The 24,164-nt window shown below is 37.4% G+C and overlaps 2 protein-coding genes across 2 annotated transcripts; both read left to right on the forward strand.

The window, feature by feature from the left end:
* Positions 1–1,095: 1,095 nt before the first annotated feature.
* Positions 1,096–6,043, forward strand: LOC132901952 (uncharacterized). The gene is made up of 3 exons (XM_060945306.1): positions 1,096–1,139; positions 5,194–5,296; positions 5,910–6,043. Exons 1-3 carry the CDS (start codon positions 1,128–1,130, stop codon positions 6,041–6,043), a joined length of 249 nt encoding a protein of 82 aa, XP_060801289.1. The 5' UTR covers positions 1,096–1,127.
* A 14,853-nt stretch (positions 6,044–20,896) lies between these two features.
* LOC106130795 (keratin-associated protein 19-2) lies at positions 20,897–22,669 on the forward strand. The gene is made up of 2 exons (XM_013329726.2): positions 20,897–20,937; positions 21,998–22,669. The coding sequence occupies exons 1-2, from the start codon at positions 20,926–20,928 to the stop codon at positions 22,298–22,300; spliced, it is 315 nt and encodes a 104-aa protein (XP_013185180.2). The 5' UTR covers positions 20,897–20,925; the 3' UTR covers positions 22,301–22,669.
* Positions 22,670–24,164: the final 1,495 nt, after the last annotated feature.

Raw genomic sequence — 24,164 nt, forward strand, 5'->3', positions numbered from 1 at the left:
CCCAAAATTAGTTACCGAAGATAAGACAGTTTCTGTAGGTTGCTAACTATTGCTGTATATCTTGTAAGTTTGTACATCATGGTTTATTACTTCGCTTGCTTATAAAATTAGACAAGTATTTATTTACTGTATCCTTTTAGAATACATTCTTTAATTGGGTTAACTTATTGTATAATGACATAGTATAAGTTACAACATTGTAATGCTGTTGAATTCATGAATAAATAAATCATAGAATGCACCAACTGTGTAGTCGCCTGATAGGAATTGGATTTACGAGTAAACTGTAAATTGCACAATGTTTTGTTACACGGCTATGTTCTTGGACTCCCTATTTTCTTTTAAATTTATGTTTCTATTGGTAATACTACCGCACACATACACATTTAATCACGTATGTATCTCTTGCGGGGTAGACAGGGCAAAGCATATATTCAGGACTGAAAGACCACATCCAGCTGTATGGCTTGGTGATGGAATTGAGATTCAAATAGTGACAGGTTGCTAGCACATCGCCTGCAAGACGAATCTTAAGTTCATTAGCCACTACCGTAGTATGAAGGGAATTATGTGCATTATCTTATTTAATTTCTGAACCTGAAGTTTTAGCATTTTAAGACTTTTGGTTATGTTAACCTCGTGGGGGATAAAAATTTGATGTACGTATACCTATTTTTAATGGCTTCTATGGCACAGCGGTAGTGCGGAGGAGGACACCGGAGGTCCCGGGTTCGAATTCCGGCCTGGGCATGATGGGAAACGAGCTTTCTCTGATTGGCCTGGGTTTTGGATGTTTATCTATATATGTAAGTATTCATCATACGAGTAGAATATAGTATGTCGTTGAGTTAGTACCTCGTAACACAAGTTTTGAACTTATTTCGAGGTGTACTCAATCTGTGTGAGTTATCCCGTATATATTTATTTATTTAGTTAGGTATCCTATAACACAAGTCTGGAACTTAGTTTGAGTCTTGGATAATATGTGTAATTTGTCCCTATATATTTATTTACCTACAGCTTTGAAGCTCAAAGCACGACGCCCCAAGGTCCCGGCCTATTAAAAGGCAAGTTGATAAATAGTGCGCACGCGCAGTAGAGAAGCCACTCCGCAGGGGACCGCCGGCATGGCTTCGCAGGTCAGTCAGTCAGTTTCTTTCTTCTCAATTTACCTTTCAAACATACATAGATATAAGTATTTTGTTATCAGGTGGCGGTTGAAAAAGTAGTATTTTTTTCCATTATAATAATTATCTCTTTTCTAATTAAAGCTTATTTAATATTTAAGTACTAATCTTCTTCTGTGTCTAAAATATTTATGTAATCGTTAAAAAATAGTTAAGAAATGAAATGGTGACTGATATCTATAGCCCACAAACTCAAAGCCACTGAATGCTAGCACTGAAAAAAATTACCTGAAATTTTACATAAAATATTAACATATATTGACAAGGCATTATGTCCTTTATTCCATATCTTTCCAACTTTAAATTTAACCACAAAGAGAGGGAGAAAGAGAAATTAGGCATTATTATAATCGTTGTCTGTAAAAAGCCACTTGATAGAGATAACGCGTTCGATAAATTTCTCGACATTTCTGCAGGAGGAAATTGGGCTTTTTATTTTAGGCGTTGAACTAGCAACCTGTTACTATTAATAATTTAGTCATAAAGCTGCATGTGTTCTATCAGACACTTTCCAAGATTGTTGGCTCATTGTCCACCCCGTAAGGGATAAAAACGTGATTGTAATGTATATGAAAAAATACTTAAGACACTGATTCCACATTGTTTGCAACTGCTCTTCACGAACAAGTAAAACTTGTTTCCGTTACATACATATTTCAAGGGCAAATAAATAATTAACTGGTCGATAGAACAATTCACAATTTTTTTATGAACTAAAGTTTTATCTTCCTTTCATGTTTTTATGTTAAAGAACATTTAAAATTATGTCTATTGTGCAATGAAGGTAAAACAAAAGTTCCAAATTTAAACCATCAAAATATGTTTGCAATATCTAAAAAATTAACATGGCATCATCAGAGTCTAGCACATAGAAATCTGAATAATAAAATAGAAATGTCACATTGTATTTCAAACTATGGTTATAATATGTAGTCGTCGTGCACCGCGCATTCTATGTAGTTGTTTACTTGTAAAATAAAAAGCAGAATTGATGCAATACGAAAACGTTATGGTGACTGATGATGGTGATGGCCATCAGTCGCGACTAACTACTATGGAGTACTAACTCCACTTCTATAATATTTTTATTATTCCAATTTTTATAGTTCAGCTTAAGGTTTCATAATAATAAACAAGCAAGTATTATAATTATGTCAATTGCTAATTTGATATCTGAAATTTGTGGAACGCCACGCAATTTATATTTTTTTTACTTATATTTGTAAAAAAAATTAACCTATAATTTAAAACGAGGCCCCGATATGTACTGCTAATAACTCTATCAATATTAAGAGGGGTCGACACCCTCGACAAAAAACAAAATTGAAGATAAATGCTAAATTACAGGGTAGTTATAGGAAATTGCTACGTATTTGTAAAGGGTGTTATTGTAAAATATTAAATAGAAAACAATTTTTTTATAGATAATTGTATATTCAGAATACTTGTTTTTTTAAAAAACTTAGACACGATTCAAAGTAAGATGAATGTAAATGTTTTTGCTCTAATATAAGTCCTTGTTAATCCTTAGTTTACAGTGAATCATTTAATTCAATAAGGCAAATAATTTTTTTGGAAAGCTCAGATTATGGAAGCAGGTTATGCTTATCCATCCATTTCTGTTTATAATGATAGTCAATTCGATCCGGGACTAAAGCCAGGAGGAAGGAAGTCAATTCTAACATATATGTATGTATATAATCAGTGGTCATACTTATATGTTTTTGTTTCTAAGCAGAAAAAAAATTAATAATTTAAAGAAATAGCGCCTTATTTTCAGATCAACATACATCCATACATAAAGTAACGTCTATATCTCTTACTTACGGGGAAGACAGAGCTAACAGTCTTGAAAAGTCCGATAAGCCACGTTAAGCTTTTTGGCTTGGTGATAGCATTAAGATTCAAACAGTGACAGGTTGCTAGCCCACCCTAAAAGAGGAATCATAAGTTTATAAGCCTATCCCTTAGCCGCCTTTGACGACATCCATGGGAAAGAAATGGAAAGGTCCTATTCTTTTTAATTGGTGCCGGGAACCATACGGCCAACTTCAGAGTAACTTTTTCTGTAAAAGGTTTCCAAGGTCAATCTCAGCGGCCGATCTAGATTAGACATATCATATTACAATGACCTTAGAAAGGGGACAATCACAGTTACCGACACAAACATACCGACGACATACCTATTATTATAAATGCGCAATGTGGTCTTATAATGATAATTACGACATTGCAATGCGCGGGCATGTGCTTTTGATTGTTGAGTTATTGACAAGTGATCCTATTGCTAGAAGCAACTATTAGTATCTTTAATTTAAGACTTACATTTAAGGTGTACACATACATACATATAGTCATGTCTATATCCCTTGCGGGGTAAACAGAGCCAACAGTCCTGAAGAGACTGTTTGGCTTTATGATAGAATAGAGAATCCAGTAGTGACATGTTGCTAGCCTAGCACCTAAAAGAAGAGTCCCAAGTTTATAAGCCTATCCCTTAGTCGCCTTTCACGACTTTGATCTATTAGTAGGTATTACTTCCAATGCAAAATTTGAAAAGTTACATTCCGTACTGCCGAAAATACACGATATTATTTGTAAAGTCATAGGCTACGTTTAGATGAATATCTAGGAAGTATAGTTATAAAGTTATTTGATTCCTACAGAAGATAGAAGGAGAAATTAGGAGAAAATAATCAGTTTAAAATGTCTATATTATTCAACGAAAAAATTAAGAACCCTTGACAATAAAAAATATTTTTGACATATCTCTAACAAACAACATCATGGCGACCTGCCCGACCTGCAAATGGTAAAATGTAAACAATAAGGTTACAGACAGGAAACAAATGTGGATGTTATTGAGTGTTCTACTACCACATGCCTTTAGGCCTGAATTGGACAAAGGAATGATGATTGCCACACGGTGTCCTTCAGAGGCCAACGAAATACCTCCGAGAACGAGATGCGTAATTGTTTAATTGAATGTTCAATCATGCACAATGCACGTACATTAAGGATAGTTAAGTTTTTATGTTTGCATAGTTAGTTTTGTTCTAATTTTTACATACATACATAGATATGTATGTATATGTACTAGTTTCGAAATCAGGGTTTATAAATACTTTGTATAATGTTGCATACCTACTTATTTAGGAAAACTTTGGTATACTCATTATTTGGTTTAATGTTGTACAAATCCTTTAAGTAAATAAAGAATTTTATCATTTTATTATTATTATAGTCAGGCATATGTCCCTTTCGATGTAGACAGATAAAATAGTTCTGAAAGACTGATAGGCCACGTTCAGCTGTTTGGCTTGATTATAGAATTGAGATTCAAATAGTGACATGTTGCTAGCCCATTGCCTAAAAGAAGAATCTCAAGTTTATTAGCATATCCCTTAGTCGCCTTTTACGACATCCATGGGAAATAGTTGCGAGTGATCCTATCTTTTTTGTAAAGGTGCCGGGGCCCAAACGGTACTTATTTCTTTCATTATATCTTTAAGATCTAAAGTGGTTTTGTCTGAAAGCTTCACGTTATATAGCCACCACACCCACAAAATTGGTATTTATCCGAAACAGAAGAATAAAACAAAAAATATGTTCGCCTGGACTCTACTGCCGCTACACTTTATATTTAATTAATACTTTAACCACATTCTGTAATAGCCTCTAATTGAAACGGACGAGACTTTGAATACTACTGCGGGGAAACTTCCTCCGGTCTGAAACTAACTGGGATCTACTACTACATTGTTGAAATGTTGGATTTTGGTTTCATTATCAAAGAGAGCAGAGAGGCGCCAACGAAACTGACAGACAGTTATAAAGCCTCTATCAATGCTGAACATATAAATTTGCACTGCAACCTGTCACTATTTGAAGCTCAATTCTATCATTAAGCCAAACAGCTAAACGTGGCCTATCAGACTTTTGAAGACTGTTGGCTCTATATATAGACGTGATTATATTATGTATGTTTGTATGTATACATTTTCAGATAACATGGCTGTTGTTCTCTGCGTTATTACTGGTCTCCCACTCCTCGGGTCTACCTGACAGCGCCGGCGTGGCGCCGCTGCCCGGGCCGGGACTCTCATACGGTGAGTTATAAAAGCCTCAAGCAGAATCTTGACATAAGTTTATGAAGGATATTTAACTGAAAGAATTTTGTCATAAGACATAAGGCTCACTCCTGCTGTTCTTGTAGGGTCGGCCAGTGTTTTCCCTCATAAGCAAGTTTGCTTTTAACAATTTTAGACTAGTAAAGAAACTCCGACTATAGATAACAGTGATACTAAAGAGTAGCCTAAAAGTACGCGTGCGGAGGATTTAAGCACAAAGATTATATTTTCTCTTGTAAAATCGGTTAAAAATAAAGTGGTTTTTATTGTGATTACTGGGAAGTCTCAGAGAGGCAAACGCATTGAACGACATTCAATTGGAAAACGCAAATAATTTGACGAATCTCAGTTATTATATTTTTAAGATGTTCAAATGTGTACGGCCCCATGGGGTCGTTTGAGTGGCATTGTTAGACTCTCTTGTACCTTTTACGCGTAACTAATATGAGTGTATGAAGTTTTGTTTCCTGCCGTAAGTACCATTAGTTGACACCGTCATACAGTCCTCCACGGCTGCCAAACTATTGCCAGGGGGGGATTTACTTCTTCAAAATTCTCTCACAAAAGTTTGACCATTCTCATTATTTTCCAGGTGGCATTCCCTACGGGAGTGTGAGCGGGAACGTAGCGGAGTACTTCAAACGGCAGGCGACATCTAGCGGGCAGCCGCAACAACTCGCGCCTTACTCCGAAGTCGACTTCGCGCCGATTGAACAATATCTGTGATAGATGGCGTTAGTAGTACTTCAATATTAACAAATCATTTGTTAAATAATGTATTAGATTAATTGACTTTGTACCACCGTATGTAATAAATGTAAAAAAATGTCGTACTAATTCTCAAACTTATTATAGAATTGAATAGAATATTTATTTGCTCTTGACTAGGGCTTATATTATGTAAGCATTTTTAAATTGAATAACTATTTCATTGATAGTGCTAGTTATAACCTTAGTGTAAAATTGATTTGTTGTAAATTAGGTAAGTAGACTTAAATGTTAATAAAGTAGGTATTTAAAGATTGCACAAAATTTTTCTCTTTTAGAAATTAGGTAACTAATGTAGGTGCCTTCCGAGAGGGGAAGCATCATACACTACGTTAGCACTAAACACACACACATTGCCTTTGTCAGGCTCAGGTTGAAGGGGCAGGCAGAAGACTTGACTTCGCAAACGATGATACGCGAGCCAATGGACTATAAAAAGGAGGACCCCGGGCCCGAAACAACTGCTGCGGAGGGTGCGACTGGCAACACGGAAAGATGAGAGAGTACATACATACATACATATGGTCACGTCTATATCCCTTGCGCGGTAGATAGAGCCAACAGTCTTGAAAAGACTGAATGGCCACGTTCGGCTATTTGGCTTAATAATAGAATTGAGATTCAAATAGTGACAGGTGGCTAGCCCATCGCCTAGAAAAGAATCCCAAGTTTATAAGCCTATCTCTTAGTCGCCTTTTACGACATCCATGGGAAAGAGATGGAGTGGTCCTATTCTTTTTTATATTTGTGCCGGGAACCACACGGATGAGATGAGAGAGACAAGTTTATGAGTCTATGGTCGGATTGTTTTTTCTTCTCTGCGCGGGTAGAGCCGCACCGCTAAAAATTATTAGATATTTATTTCTCCATGCAATCAGCAACCTAATCCTACTCTTTCAATAATTAACCCTATAGTACAAAATACAATAAGAAGCTAAAAACATAATCCCGCTATTTAGCATTCTAGTTGCTTTGTTACCTTTTCCCACGCCGTTATAGACTGTCTGTAGGGCTGAGTTTTTGAGCAGTCTCAATGCAGTCCATTCAAAGCTATTGTTGTCACGTCGTGTTTTTGAAGTGAGGTTATGTAACTCTTGATATGGACGGGCGGCTATCGTGAAATATGGATGACATAGCTGTTACGGGTCAATAAACTGTTGCAAAAACAGGGGGGTTTATTGTTAGCGATGTATGACGAAAAACATGTTTAAATACTTTAAATCTCAACTTATATTAAAAATGCGGAACTAAGTTTTGTTGTTACCTGTTCACCGGTTATCTTCTGTGGTAATCTTCATGAATTATCAAGTATATATAATTTAAACATATAATCACGTCTACATTCCTTGCGGGGTAGACAGAGCCAACAGTCTTGAAAATACTGATAGGTCACGTTCAACTGTTTGGCTTTATGATGGAATATAATTAAAAGCCTGAAGAAGGACGTAAAGTACCTGTAATTCCGGTAAAACCAAAAGTTCCCGTAGAATTTGCGAATAACTATTATTGCAGTATTCTTTTATAGATAGCTAAAATTCGTTGCTTTTTGTAGGTGGTGCTAATTTTGACGCTTTTTTTCTAAATTAACGCGGGCGAAGCTGCGGATAAAAGCTAGTACTTATATAAAAGAGAAGAATGACTTGCTGATTAACTGACATATCCACAAACATACAAAATAGCTGGGTCTAGAGATTTATGACGAGACATTCCTAGTTTTCCCGCGGGAACCAAAATCAAAAATGGTATTTCTCACTTCTCTGGAGTACTCTACTCTTTATTTTATGATATTTTGTTTTAGTCTATCTTTTAGGTTGCAGAAGTCAGACGGCCAACCTATTATGACAAAAAATCATTTCAAATTATATAACAATGTAACACTGTCGGCTATCACAAAATATTCCAAACATGCCAGTCATAAAACATAGTACTTTTCTTAAAAATCTTTTATCGATTGAAAAACGACGAAACCATCAAATTAATTGAAATTGTAGACAAAAACAGCTCATCAATGACACAGTATGACGGTCCTTGGTTCCGCTAGATGCGCGTGCGACGGCGGGTGTAATGGCGGGTTAACACAAGTGGGTCATGCGCAGAACTCCGCGCAATGGGGACGGAGCCTTAGCTATTAAATAACGATGTGTGCATAAGAAATGATCGGTTTTGTTACGAATAGTATCAACGTCATTATGTACCAGGAGTGAGGACGTCATTGACTTCTTCCTCATTTTCCTTCATGGATTTAGTCCCGGTTGCATCCTCACCGCTCTGGAGAGGAGCCCGGGGTATGCCTTTGACCTGGATTGTGTAAGTCTATCTGATCTGCGCAAACCTTGCAGGTAAACCTAACCCGTATTGGATCGATCATGGTTACACATTCACTTTCCTGAATGTGCTGGTTTCCTCACGATTTTCCCTTACTGTAAGAGCATCGGTTGGTATTCAAACGAATGTACCTACATACATACATATGTACATAAAATCACGCCTCTTTCCCGGACGGGTAGGCACAGACTACCTCTTTCCACTTGCCACGATCTCTGCATATTTCCTTTGCTTCATCCACATTCATAACTCTCTTCATGCAAGCTCGGCGGTTTCGGGTACTTTTGACCCTGTACCTACATAACTTCGAGAATAGTCATTGGTACATAATTCGAACCGGTGTCTTTATGCGCAACACACGTTTTAAGTGGGCACTTTACCGTTTCGACCACCGACGCTCTGTTCTCAGTGAGAAAGTCATTAACATTATTAATTAATAGCGCCGGCCGAGCTTGTATTAGATAATATTTGTTTTGTCACGAATATCAAGCAACTGCGAGCGTGGTCTGACGAGTAGTACGGTACTTAGATGAGTATCGTTATAAAATAATAAAAATAAAAATAAAATATGTTTATTGTTTATTTCAGACACAGTCCAGAGTTGTTAGTAAATCTTATGTACTAATGTTAGTAATAATTTGACACGTTTTAATTAAAGCTCGAATGCTGTCGAGTCCAGTGACATAAAAAGGGCCCATCTACCCTGCCAGCGATGACTCTGAGTAGACGATTGGGGGTGCCGTTCAACCTGCGCATCAAGGAGGCTACCCTCTTTCGGGCTATAGCTTGAAAAGTGTCAATTTGAGCCTGTACGAAATGTTATAATCTACTTCATTGATTCACCATTGCTGCCAGCGGTCAATGTACTCTCCGCCGTGTAGGGACAAGTTGTTGTGGTTCTTATACAACTCTACGCTACGCCCCAATTGTCGCCGCCCTGCAGCCATGACCAGTATCACTGTTAAAAGTCATGGTGATCCCACATTACGTAAACATTTACCATAAGCTGAAATAACAAAATATTTTTTTTCATACATACATACATATGATCACGTCTATATCCCTAGCGGGGTAGACAGAGCCACCAGTCTTGAAAAGACTGATAGGCGACGCTCAGCTGTTTGGTTTAGTGATAGAATTGCGATTTAAATAGTGAGAAGTTGTTAACCCATCGCCTAAAAGAGGAATCCCAAGTTTATAAGACTATCCTTTAGTCGCCTTTTGCGACATCCTTGGGAAAGAGATGGAATGGTCCTATTCTTTTTTGTAATGGTGCCGGGAACCACACGGCACATATTTTTTTTTCATTTTGTGGAAACTTGCTCTAATCCCCGTAAATAATTAAAAACATCATATTTTATGCACACAACCCCCTAAGAAACAGTTACGTAAAACTTGAGCTTTCTGCATTCAAGGTACGCTCGTTTAGGCCTTCCCACTCCTACCTTCCATTCTCTCCTTGTATATTTGCTTAGTCAACCTGCTTTCATTCATCCTTTCCACATGACCAAATGTCAAGTCAAAAGTCCTCGAAACCGCCGAGCTTGCATGAATAGAGTTATGAGTGTGGATAAAGCGAAATAAGTATGCAGAGATCTTGGCAAGTGTAAGGATGTAGTCTCTGCCTACCCCTCCAGGAAGAAGGCGGGATTTTATGTATATATTCTACAGCTAGTAGAATGTACGATCGGTTACTTAATATATTTCTTCATGAATAGTTAATATAAAATAATATTTCTCTGAAATATAGGTATTGTCAGATCAATAACCCGTCTATTGCAAAAAGTAAAATATTACTATGTATGAGTTTTTAAATATATGTAATCTTTAAAGTATGGAATTTGGGTCAATATCGTGTATTAAAAAATGCTATTAAATAATAACAATTTTTAATACAACATTAATATATGTTCATAATAACATCTCATTACCAAACCGTCCATAGACTATCTGCCATATACATAATATCACGCATGACACAATGCGTCATCACATCATTATAGAATTCGAAATAAAGTTACACTACAGAAGGGGTAAGTACTGGGGAATTCGCATCGCATCTTATGGTTGAGACACCATAACATTTTCAAATTGCATATCAATTGTAAGATTTGGCATTGTTATTGGCATTGGAATTTGGCTTTATGGAAAATTGTGTGCGATGCTTATAGTTTACAAGTACAATTAGACTCTTCTCATCGTAAAATGGAGAACCTTGCTGCAACGCTTTCCTCGATCCTCACTAGTGAGAGAATGACTTAAGGATGGCATTTCTATCATCTTTTATTATTCCGACTTCTATAGTCAACATCGTTACACTGCGCGTGTGATAGACATATTCGGCGACATAATAAGGCATAGTGATAGTGCCCGTGGGAATTATATTCAAATAAAGTAATAAATAACATTTAATGTTCACTTTACATTAATTGTTTATTCTGAGAGCACCCGTCGCTACATTTAAGTTTCTTACGTTTTAATGGCCTGCCGCTAAACGGGTAGTTTATATATTTTTTACGGACAAATTTACGATATTATAACGATGTAAATTAGTTACATTGTTAAAGATAAATAAATAAACATATAAAACTCAGGTTAACCATAAGATTAAAAATAAGAACATTTATCTTTCTGTGCGGAGGCAAAATGTTGCCACCACTCTAAAAAGCCGTCCAATAAAATTTTATTTCATTTTCCTATATGAATGAACTCATTGAAATATTTTTAACCAATCAAACCAAAAATATTGTCATTTTAACCAGAGTGTTTTAACCAAGAAGGTTTCACAGTTTACGTGACAAGATATGAATGTTTGTAAATATTTGCAGAAATCATAGGAAAGATTTTTAGAACTTGTCTTCCTTGTATGCTATGAAATCAAATCATAATTTTAATCTCCTTATCAACGTAATATCTGAGGCTTTACTTTGGGTTTTCCTAGCTATTGTTGCTGAAAAAATGAAATCCAAAACATGCTCTGAATCCGACATAAATGTTCAAATTAGTAGGCGTGACGTCACGCGGGAGTGTTGTCCAAATTCCCGCCTGATCGTAATGCGAATCATGCGCAGGCATTTCTGCGCGGCGTCGCTTAGCGCTGTCACTGTACATTCAAAAATTTTTACTGATGTACGATTTTATTATTTATTTATTTATATTATAATTAAGGGAATTAACCTAAAAAGTGGTCCGAAGGCCAAAGGAACGACAGAATGAATAGTGATGATTCTTGCAGTTTACATACACATTACGGCCTCTGTTGTACGCTTGTCTGAGAAACCGGAGGTCCCGGGTTCAAATAATTTGAAATTTTGTCTAATTGGCCTGGGTCTTGGATGTTTATTTATTAAGGTATTCATTATCAAATGTAGTATCTCTTAACACTAGTTTCAAACTCACTTCAAAGCTAACTTAATCTGTGTAATATTTATTTATTAATTGCACAATTTATATTTATCTATTAATAGGAGCTTATTAATTATTATTGTAAATATTTATAATGGATCATGGAAAATAATTAACTACTGAAAATAAGTGGAAAATTTAAACTTATTTTCAGTAGTTAATTTTTTTCGATCAATGAATAGCCGTCCTTACCACTCGTTATACAATAGATCAGTGATCGTCAGATGAATCAAGGACAGGCGGTCCGTTAGCCGGTGACAAGAGAATTTGTCTGTTTGTTTGTTTGTGTGCGACGCGGGGCGGAAACTGACGCCGTTTCGAGAATAACAATGCAATTTTGCATCGACGTTGAAGCGATACACATACATACATACATATGGTCACGTCTATATCCCTTGCGGGGTAGCCAGAGCCAACAGTCTGGAAAAGACGGAATGGCCACGTTCAGCTATTTGGCTTACTGATAGAATTGAGATTCGAATAGTGACAGGTTGCTAGCCTACCGCCTAAAAAAGAACCCCAAGTTTATGAGCCTATCCCTTAGTCGCCTTTTACGACATCCATGGGAAAGAAATGGAGTGGTTCTATTCTTTTTTGTATTTGTGCCGGGAACCACACGGCACACACACACGTTGAAGCGATACCTGTAAAAATGCATTTTTTTTTTCGAGTAAACTTATATAGTTTTATTGATCTTTTGGGAAACACTTCGAGATCAAAACAGATTTTCTGGAATTTCACAAATAAAAGTTTTTATCTGAAATAACGAATGAACTTTGAGTTGAAACAAAATCTAATTCTTTCAGAAGTTCATAAATTTTCGACAAGCATAGACTAGAAGAATAAGACTAACTAGAATAATAAGTATAATTTTAGAATCTGAAGTGTTTCATCAATAAAATTTATTAAATTAGCATTTAATGCTATACCAAATCAGTGATAATATCGCGTCAAAGTGTCCCTTTGAGACTGAATTGTAATTCGTCACACAAACCTCTTTTATACTAATAGCGTAGGTACATTTAACAATACCTGAAGGTAGAAGCGATGGGAATTCCGCAAATTTAACAGCTAACAAGCCTTTTCAATGACACACATAATGCGACTCTGTCCCCGCCTCCGGAAGGAAGGACGCGTACTTGAAGACAGACACCATTTCCGCTTAGAGTGGTTCAATACATACATACATACATAAAATCACGCCTCTTTCCCGGAGGGGTAGGCAGAGACTACCTCTTTCCACTTGCCACGATCTCTGCATACTTCTTTCGCTTCGTCCACATTCATAACTCTCTTCATACAAGCTCGGCGGTTTCGGGTACTTTTGACCTGACCCTTTACCAGGACGTCCTTAATTTGATCAAGATACGTTCGTCTAGGTCTTCCCACTCCGACCTTTCCCTCCACACTCTCCTTGTATATCTGCTTAGTCAACCTGCTTTCATTCATCCTCTCCACATGACCGAACCATCTTAACATACCCTTTTCTATTCCTGTAACTACATCTTCTTTCACATCACAACATTCCCTTATCACGCTGTTCCTTATCCTGTCACTCAATTTCACACCCATCATACTCCTTAACGCTCTCATTTCCACTGCATTTATTCTGCTTTCATGCTTCTTTTGCCATACCCAACTTTCACTCCCATACATTAATGTCGGGACCAACACGCCCCTGTGCACAGCCAGTCGAGCCTTTTTGGATAGTTTCTGACTGCTCATAAAGGCATGCAAAGCTCCATTCACCATGTTCCCCGCGTTCACTCTCCTTTCAATATCACTATCATACTTGCCATCTGATGTAAACTTTGATCCTAGATATACAAACTCTTTCACTTGCTCCACTTTTTCTCCTCCAATCAAAATATTACATGCTGTCATTTCTTTCTCCATTTCAAAAACCAGTGTTTTAGTTTTACTTACGTTCACTTTCATTCCTTTCTCTTTTAAAGCTTCATGCATACAGTTTACCATCTCCTGTAACTCCTCCGCTGATGACGCCAGTATAACCTGATCGTCGGCATAGAGCAGACATTTGACGAGTAACTCATTCATCCTTAATCCACTTTTAGACTCTTTCAAATCTGTCAAACAGCTATCCATAAATAGGTTGAACAGCCACGGTGACGCAACACATCCTTGCCTAACGCCTTTCTCAATCTTAAACCACTCAGTGTGCGCTCCGTTTATCCTGACACAAGCACTCGAATCCTCATATAAGGATTTCAGTGCTCGTATTAAGAGACTGCTCACCCCATGCATAGAAAGTGCTGACCACAATTCATTCCTCTCAACTCTGTCATAGGCCTTTTCCAGATCTACGAATGTGCAATAGACTTTTTGACTCTTGGCCAAAAACTTTTCGGCTATGCACCGCAAGGAAAAGACCTGATCAGTACATCCCATTCCCTTTCGAAATCCCGCTTGAGCATCCCATATTTTGTCATCAGTTTCATTCCTGACTCTATTAATCAATACCTTAGCATACAATTTGCCGACGACGCTAAGCAGGCTTATACCACGATAATTTTTGCAGTCCAGCTGTGACCCTTTTCCTTTGTAAAGTGGCACGATAACAGCCTTACACCAATCTTTTGGTACTCGGCCGCTTCTCCAACACAAATTGAAAAGGCAGTACAACTGACTAGCTACTACGCCTTTTCCTGCTTTAAGCATCTCGACCGACACTCTATCACACCCAGCAGCCTTTCCCGCTTTCATACTCTTAAGTGCTTCCACAATTTCGAACATTTCAATTTCGCCTTCCATCTCATTCTCTTTTTCTTCGCTATAGCAGAAATCTTTCTTATTTCCTTCCTTTTTTTCAAATAAACTTTCAAAATAGTCCTTCCATATCTTTAGTACACATTCTTCTCCTTTCACAACGCTACCATCCTGGCATCTGATCCTAGTCAGCTCTCTGGTTATAGTATTTCCTCGGGCTGACCTTACGGATTTCCAGAATACTTTCAGATTTGACTGAAAGTCTTCTGATAGCCTTTTATCAAAATCCTCTTTATACTCTTCTTTCTTTCTAATCACAGCTTTCTTAACCAAATCTTTCATTTTCTTATATTCCTTACGTGCTTCATTCACATCTTCATCTATAACCTCTTGCATTCTTAAGTTAGCTTTTGCTGCTAACAAATCCAGCCATGCTTTCTTCTTTAATCGCACAAGTTCTTGCACATCTTTACTCATCCACGCATTTTTGTGATTTTTTCCTTTCCTTCTTCTACTTACACCACACACTTCAACAGCTACTTTCACAATTCTTTCTTTAAATTCCTTCCATCCATCTTCAATATCGCTCATTTCCTCTAAATCTTCAAATTCATCCTTCAGTCTATTGATATACTTCTTACCTACATCCATATCTTGCAAATTTTCTACTTTTACTCTTTCCAAAGCGCTGGTTTGCTCCCTTACCCTGTGCCGCCAGCGATTGAAGATACCCCTTATCCGGGATATCACCAGTAAATGGTCCGAGTCAATGCCAGCACCGCGATATGCACGGGTATCCAGCACTTTGTTCTTCAATCTTTCATCTACAATCACAAAGTCTATCATACTTTTTAAAATACCTTCCACTCTTGTGTAGGTGTGGATCTCTTTATGTTGAAACATTGAGTTCGACACAAAAAGATCCCACTCTAGACAAATTTCTAATACACTTCTTCCATTATCATTCACCTTTTCGTCACCAAACGCACCAAGCACCTTTTCATATCCATCACGCTTTACACCCACCCATCCATTAAAATCACCTAACATAATAATCTTCTCATTTGGCTTGGTAACTTTCAATACTTCTCTTACACTATTCCAGAACTCCTCGTTTTCGCTTTTTGCTGATGTTGTACCCCTCGAACCCACATCCCAAGGTGCATAAACACCTAGAACGAAGATCCGAGTGATTCCAACTTTCAGCCTAATCCATAGAAGACGAGGGCTGACACACTCATACTCATTCACGCACTCAGCCATTCGTGCAGAAAGAATTAGACCGACCCCTTGACAGCCTCGGCTGGTACTGGAAATTCCAGACCAATACGCCGTGTAAGGGCCGTGCTGCGTCGCGTCGCATCCTTTCCGCTTCGTTTCATTCACGCACAACACATCCAAACGTCTTTCATCCATCATCTGGCATACTTCCTCAATCTTATCCTTCATTCCTCCTCTTACATTCATCGTCGCAAAGCGGCTTTCAGCAGACCGCATACCGCTCCCGCCGGGAACGAGACGTGATGGGGTGCGGACACCATCGCCGCCATCTAGGTGCTCTTTCAAAAGATTTGCATCCATGCGATTCCCACGAGACGCTAGGGAAAAATTTTGTCCGCCCCAGCAGAGCCCCGCATGCCAGGGTAAGGCTAGCCATTACCTGGGGGTCGCCCAACCCCATGGCGGAAGTGGCACGCTCGAGACTAGGCTCGCCCCTAGCCATGCATCCATCGGCGCGGCAGACCTTAGATTGGCAGGGATTTACATTAAAGAGGAATCCCAAGTCTATCCCTTAGTCGGCTCTTACGACATCCGTGGGAAAGAGATGGAGTGGTCCTATTCTTTTGTAATGGTGCCGGGAACCACACGGCACAGTGGTTCAATGTTGATAGAAAACAGCGATTAATGATTTTTTGAACGTTTACTTTAGTAACAGGATATAGAAAGCGAAGAGCGAAGATATAACAAGATCAGAAATGGGAATGCTTATATAGTTCGGTCACGTGGAGTGCGTAAATCACTGATTGTGATGTGAAATTTTAGCAGTTATATTAATTTATGTTTTTTTCTAATTACTCACATTAGATTAATTTAATATAATTAACTATCTTTATTGCAAAAGTTCCAACTATGAGAAAAGTTAGAAAGCTGACTTATTGTTGTCCTTCAACTTTAGAATTAAACTTATTAAGTACGCCAAAATTTTAACGGTGAGCTTATTGCATAAAGTATCTTACAATATGTGTTAATAAACAATCAAAATAAATATTGAGATAGATGATACAAAATCGCTGATAGAATCGCGTCCGCCGGCACTCAGTCCGCAGCGGAACTCCCTGCATTTGTCGAAACATCAATTCAGTAAATCCGCGACCCCAAGCGGGTAATTGGCGGCCGGACACCGGAGGCTGTCCCGCTCGTGTCATGGTGACTACGGTACTCAGCGGTCATATTGTTTACTATTAGTTTGATTGTTAACCGATGCTCTTACATACATACATACATATGATCACGTCTTTATCCCTTACGGGGTAGACAGAGCCAACAGTCTTGAAAAGACTGATAGGCCACGTTCAGCTGTTTGGCTTAATGATAGAATTGAGATTCAAATAGTGACGGGTTATTAGCCCATCGCCTAAAAGAAGAATCCCAAGTTTATAAGCCTATCCCTTAGTCGCCTTTTACGACATCCATGGGAACGAGATGGAGTGGTCCTATTGTTTTTTTTTATTGGTGCCGGGAACCACACCGATGCTCTTATCGTGTGTAAACCTGAAAATTCTGGCAACTGGACTGTTGAAGTATGATCCAATATGGGTAAGGGGGCCTGCAAAGTTTGCGGAGGTCTGATAGGAGTCGCTTTGTGTAGAATCCCGACTAAGCATATCAGGGATGATGGACTGAAGGCGCACACTCCGGGCTCCTCTCTAGAGAGGTGAGGCTGCAACCAGGACTCACACCAGGACGATGTAGATCATTATCCTGCTATCCTACTAATATTTTAAATGCGAAAGTTTGTGAGTATGTCCGGATGTCAGTATGGATGTATCTCTTTCACGCAAAACCTACTGAACCGATTATTGGCATGTAGGAAGCTGAAGACCCAGAATGACACATAGACTTTTTATTCCGGAGTCCCGCGGGAATACTTCCACGTGGACGAAGTCGCGGGCGGCTTCTAGTAATACTATAAAATATGATATTCTTGCGGTTGAAATTAACTTGTAATCTTTTTCTAATATTACTTCGGAACATATCCATAATATGTTAGCGTTGATCTACACAGGTATAATTTTTTATTGTTTTTCTTTTATGGCGTATTACATTAATCTTATGCCTATTTCAATCTAGCCAGCTCCCAGCATTTCGATGTAAATCTATTTTCAGGGCATCATTCAACATAGAAGTCATTAAATAGCTAACTACTAGTTATAGTAACTCATTAGTATAATGAATGACAACCTTTCAGTCAGGCATGAAATTGGCCAAATAATACATAGACTGATAGACAAAACTGTTATCAAAATAATCAATAAAGGAACAAAAATAACAAAATAGTACAAGGGTTTGTATTATTCCGTTTATTGTATTCAAGGCCTTAGTGTGGAATAAAATTAATTAAACTTTTGCTTTAGCATCTTGTGGTAGGTATGGGTAAGTATCGCGAGGCAACCTGGCACATATAGGTTTCCTGGGTCTTGGATGTTTATCTATATAAGTATTTATTATAAAATATAGTATCGTTGAGTTAGTATCTCGTAACACAAGTCTCGAACTTACTTCGAGGCTAACTCAATCTGTGTAATTTGTCCCGTATATATTGATATATTTATTTATTTATTCGTAGTAAAACCTGACTTACCCAGTCCAGGATCATGGTCCTCTCCAGCTCCTCTCCGAGAGGTGAGGACGCTATCAGTACCAACGCTAGAAGGATAATCACGTCTATATCATTTGCGGGGTAGACAGAATCAACAGTTTTGAAAAAGACTGATTGGCCACATTCATTAGTCTGGCTTAATGATAGAATTGAGATTTGAATAGTGACAGGTTACTAGCCTATCGCCTATACGTAGAATCACAAGTTTATTAGGATATCCCTTAGTCTAATTAATACGGAATGAATATGCTTGAATTAATATGTATGAGTTAATATTCAATGAAATCATGCACTCAAATCATCGCGATATCAATACATAGCGAAAACAAAATAAATATAGAAAGGGACGGATTGACTCCGAAATAGATTTAGTAATTAGTAGTGATGACAGAGTCATCGTGTTCTCGCATTGATCGCCGCGACGAAGGCAATGAGATAATAATTACGTTTGTCCAGCGCTCCTTACAGGCGTGACATTTAATTTCCTTCGAGTAGTGCGGAATGTAAAAAATACGTACTTCTATTTAGGGTGCCGTGGCCGAATGGAAAAACCTTTGTAATTTTATAATGTCACTGTCCGTAAACAATATGAAGGTAACTTTATTCAATGAATTTCTCTCTCATTTAACTTTTAAACTTTAATAAAATAATTTTAGAGTTTGAAAATTTTTTTTTTTTTTATAAATGATAACCTTCATTAATCACTGAAAAAGATACAAGGTCATGTTCAAATTCAGTTTTACTTCGGAAAAACAAAAACAGAAAATACTAAAGTTTGAAAAACTTTATTTACCCAACTGAATCTTGTCTACTTTAAAGAAATTAAAATTTATAAACGTCACCTTTTTTCGAGTGGGGTGGCCAGGGATGATTGCAAAATAAGTCTAATTGTTTGAATCTTATTGAGGAGTGCTAAAATCCTATAGATATAAAAAGCAATAATACAAATCAATACTTATCCATTCCCACTTATTATCTTCTAACGATGTTAATTATTCATAAACCATTTGGCGGAAAATTAAGTGATAATGAGTGATTACCGGCCGAGTTATTACCATCGAATGGGTTGTACAGTCGTCTACAAATAAACATGCACCTTCATATAAACCACGATATTCCTAATTACGTTAAGTTTCGCTGTTTTGTAAGAAACCATACATTAAGGGTTGTTTTTTGCGTACTAGAGTTGTTCAGATTGAACTGACTCCCTTGAATTAAAAATATGTATATACATACATACATATAATCACGTCTATATCCCCTGCGGGGTAGACAGAGCCAACAGTCTTGAAAAGACTGATAGGCCACGTTCAGCTGTTTGGCTCAATGATAGAATTGAGAATCAAATAGTGTCAGGTTGCCAGCCCATCGCCTAAAAAAGAATCCCAAGTTAATAAGCCTATCCCTTAGTCGCCTTTTATGACATCCATGGAAATGTGATGGAGTTTTCCTATTCTTTTTTATATTGGTGCCAAACAGCTGAACGTTTCCTTTCTATCTTTTGAAGACTGTCAGCTCTGTGTACCCCACAAGGGATATAGACGTGATTATATGTTATGTAATGTAAATGTATATAAGTAATATACATGTTGGTTTATGTAGGATGCATCTTGATAACAACATTATACTGCACTCATTTTGCCTCCAACTCATAGGATAAATCGTACTTTCCTGGTCCAATGTGCAGTTATTTTATCAATTTTAACTTATCTTTTAAACAAGTAGAATTAATTTATCTGAATGAATGCAAATGAATTCTGAAATAATAACGTTGTCACTTATTGGATAATTATGTAAACATCGTCGTTTTCGCGTAAACAATACTAATTATTTTACAGTAGCTATTTTCTTATTCTATGCATTGCTTTATTATTTATTCCGACTTTCCCACACATGGGTCATGGTGTCAGATTTGGGTATTAAATACTCATATACTTATATCAAATCCCGGAGGGAAAGGCAGAGACTACATCTTTAGATTCTTTTACTTGTCAAGATCCCTGGATACTTCTTTCGCTTCATTCACATTCATAACTTTCTTCAAGCAAGTTCTGCGATTTCGGGTAGGTACTTATAACTTGACATTTCACCATAATAATATAACAAACAACTATCTCATAGTTTGTTATACATACATACATAATATCACGCCTCTTTCCCGGAGGGGTAGGCAGAGACTACCTCTTGTTTGTTATTAGTGCTAAAAACTGGAAGACCGACGCTTCCCCTGAAACTTCGCAACATTTTCATGTACACAAGTCAACCTACTACATCATCCTTGTATCATATTTTTAAAATAAATCCTATCGATTGATAGCTTCCAAATGAAGATCATCATCCCTAACCCCGTGACATAACACCACCAATCCCTGATAAGGTCAATGGCACTCCGCGAACAATGGCGAAGGAAGCGGGCAGTCATCCGTGGCTGGCTCTAGGACGCGGGAGCCGATATAAGCCTGAGGTGGCGCGCGGCGAGACCAGTGGCGCTCGGCTCGGCGACATGGACGCGAAAGTAAGTCTCATCCTGGCTGGAAATTTTCGGTTTTTAGTGAATTTGAATTTAGAATTTTGTGTTGATCGAAACCGTAAGGTTTTTCTTTTTTTAAATATATATGAGTGGTTACGTTAAAAGGACCTGATGGGAAAATATTCAGATTAGATATAAAAGAGCTGGAAGTCATAAAAAGTCCTTTTTATGAAACTGCTCATATTTAAGTCATTAAGTTGCTTGAAACCTAATTAGGAATGCTTCATATTTGGCGTACATTCCTACCTATTTACTAAAATATCATCATCTTATAAAAAGTTTCAAAGTATAATAATTGTCATAGATATCATTAAGTCGATAGTTTTCAGTGCACATACAATGACTTCTTACATAAATATCTTTTCAAGGAAAAAAAAAATGCATTGAAATATTATGAAATACATTAAAATTCTTCTTCAGTAATACTATAAAATAAAGTCTATTTGATAAACATTTATTCCAGTAATTTCCGCAGCATTTTCTCACAAGTGCGTGTGGAACGAGCAGACGGACTTTTTGCTTGTTCTGATATATAGTTCTGTCGTTGACTGAGTCTTTGCAGTCCAGCATGTTCTATAGTTCAATAGTTTTCTGTACGATACAAAATACCTGTTATCTTTATAGCAAACGGAATAAACCTGGTTTTACTTCTTGAACATATAAGACACGTCTTATTTTGTTTACTCTTAGATATAAAACTTTAAAATAATAACAGGTTTAAAAAAATCAAGCCCTTTGACAAGCTTGAATGAATACGATTTACGGAAAATCATCGGGTTTTTGTTAGCTCCCATCGCAATGAGCACGCATTTTTTTATAAACAAAAAATGTCACGACAATCTACACACGCTAATCAAAACGTAAAACTACTAATCAACCTTGCGATACGTTACCTCTTCAATTTAAATTTTTTGTACATACTCATAATCATGACAACACACTTATACATACAATTTCCCGGTAGCGTAGGCAGAGACTACTTCTTTCCACTTTCCCCGATCCCTGCATACTTATGATGATGAAATATAATAAACTTATGTTTCAGATCTTGTTCATCACACTTGCGTGTTTGCTGGCGCTGGCGCTCGCCGCGCCCGCAGAGAATCCTGATGCCGCGGAGAAAGACCTAGCAGTCGGCGACAAGGAGGACCTCAAGACCGCCGCCTCGCACTGGGGAGGCCACTACGGCGGCTGGGGAGGATGGGGTTACGGCGGCTACGGCGGCTACGGAGGCCACTACCCCTACTACGGCGGCTGGGGCGGCTGGGGCTGGCCCAGCTACGGCTACGGCTACGGCTACTGGCCCTACGGCGGCTACTACGGCCACGGCTACGGGGGCTGGTGGTAGCCTCAACAGAAACAGTAGAACATGCCAGTATTAATTTAAAGCGACTTCTTAAAGGTTAATTCGCGGGTTTTTTTTTATCTTTTTATTTCACACAGATATAGACTGAGATTATTCTTCTACTTCGATATGAACTGTATATATACTTTGTTTTTATCATGATTTATTATAACTCTACTTCTATTTATACAATTTATTTTTATCTTTTAATATGAGTAATGTACAAATCTTTAAAAGTGTGTATATTAGTGTAAAAAATCATTAAGAAATATCATCACATCATTTTCAACTCCATACTTTTTATACGTCGATACGAATTAACCTCTCGACCAACGAATACGAGCCTCAATATAAATATAAGTCTTGCCCTTACGTGTGTATGATATGTATATTTTAATGTAAGTTTGAATAAATAGCGAATTTAAGAACGCTGTGTATTTCACTCACGTCCCATTCATGAGTACCGAGAGCTGTTTTTGAATGGGCGATGTATGAAAGGTTTCGATTGATTTTTTTTCGATCGAAAAACATAACGAAAACAGTTATCTATCATCGAATGAATTAAGTACCTGTAAAGTAATTTTAGTGAGAAAAATTACAACCTTTAAAAATGTACATATTATGAATACAATTATGAATAATCGAGATTCAAATAAAGAGACTGGTTGCAAGCCCATCATCAAAAAGAGGAATTCTAAATTATTATCACGTCAAACAGTTAAACTTTTAAATATGTTGTTAAAATATGAATTATTCCACAAAAGATATATCAAAACTGGACACATAATATTTCGTAAAAAATGCCTTAACTAGAAATACAACATAGAGACACAAACATATATCACGGCATCATTCTTGACGGGATAGATAGAGCTGTCAACAACTGTCTCAAAAAGACTGAAAGGCCACGTTCAGTTGAGATGATACATATGTATGTACGTACTCGTATGTATCCTAATCATCATCCTGCAAGGGATCTAAACGTAACTATTTACGTCTACATTGCGGGACGTACAAATGCAGCTGTATGGCTTAATGATGGAACTGAGATTCAAATAGTGACAGCTTGCTAGCCCATCACCTTTAAAAAGGATTCCAAGTTCATTAGCCTTTTCCTTACTCGCCTTTGACGTCATCCATTGGTAATATATAGATTGGTTCTATTCCAAAGTGACCGGATCCACACGGCAGAAGGCTATCGAGATTAAGGTGAACGTTTGCAAGCTTTAACCTATTTTCTTTCGACTTTTAAAAACTGCTGTGGAAGTGAAGCAGTCGGCACATACTCTGTTTTTATTCCGCTACCAGACATTCAAATTATCCTTAGAATTGATCTGAAGTGGACGCTAAATGGGCCGTATAAGTGCAACCGATAAGAAATAAAAAGTAATTGATTACTATGTGTCGTCCTAAAGGTTACAGGACAAACAGCATTGCGGGCTATAAAACAACGTGGCGGCCATCCTCGCCAAGGACGAAGGTTCAATTCCCGACTCTAGCAAGATACAATATGTACAACTTTATTTCTTTTTTGTGATATCTATAGAGAAATGAATATAATTCCAATAGATCGAAACGGGAAGGAAATTTCAATTATACCAATCCATCTATTTCCCATGGATGTCATAAAAAGCGGCTTAAGGATGGGCTTACAAACATGGGATTCTTTTTTAAGGTGATGAGATAGCAACCTGTCACTATTTGAATTTCAATACTATTATTAAGCCGGAAAGCCTGTCTTTTCAAAACTCTTCCCCGAAAAGAATATAGACGAGATTATATGTATGTATGTATTTACGACAAAACATTTATATAGCCTTTTACGTAGATTAAGATAGTCTTTTGTATAGAGTAGTCTTTTTTCAAG

This window comes from Amyelois transitella, chromosome 7 (assembly GCF_032362555.1).
Source record: "Amyelois transitella isolate CPQ chromosome 7, ilAmyTran1.1, whole genome shotgun sequence".
Taxonomy (NCBI): domain Eukaryota; kingdom Metazoa; phylum Arthropoda; class Insecta; order Lepidoptera; family Pyralidae; genus Amyelois; species Amyelois transitella.

Bases quoted from the DNA above. Each gene is read 5' to 3' on its own strand.
- LOC132901952 (XM_060945306.1), top strand. The intron at 5,297-5,909 runs GTGAGTTATAAA...ATTATTTTCCAG, and splicing joins CGGGCCGGGACTCTCATACG to GTGGCATTCCCTACGGGAGT.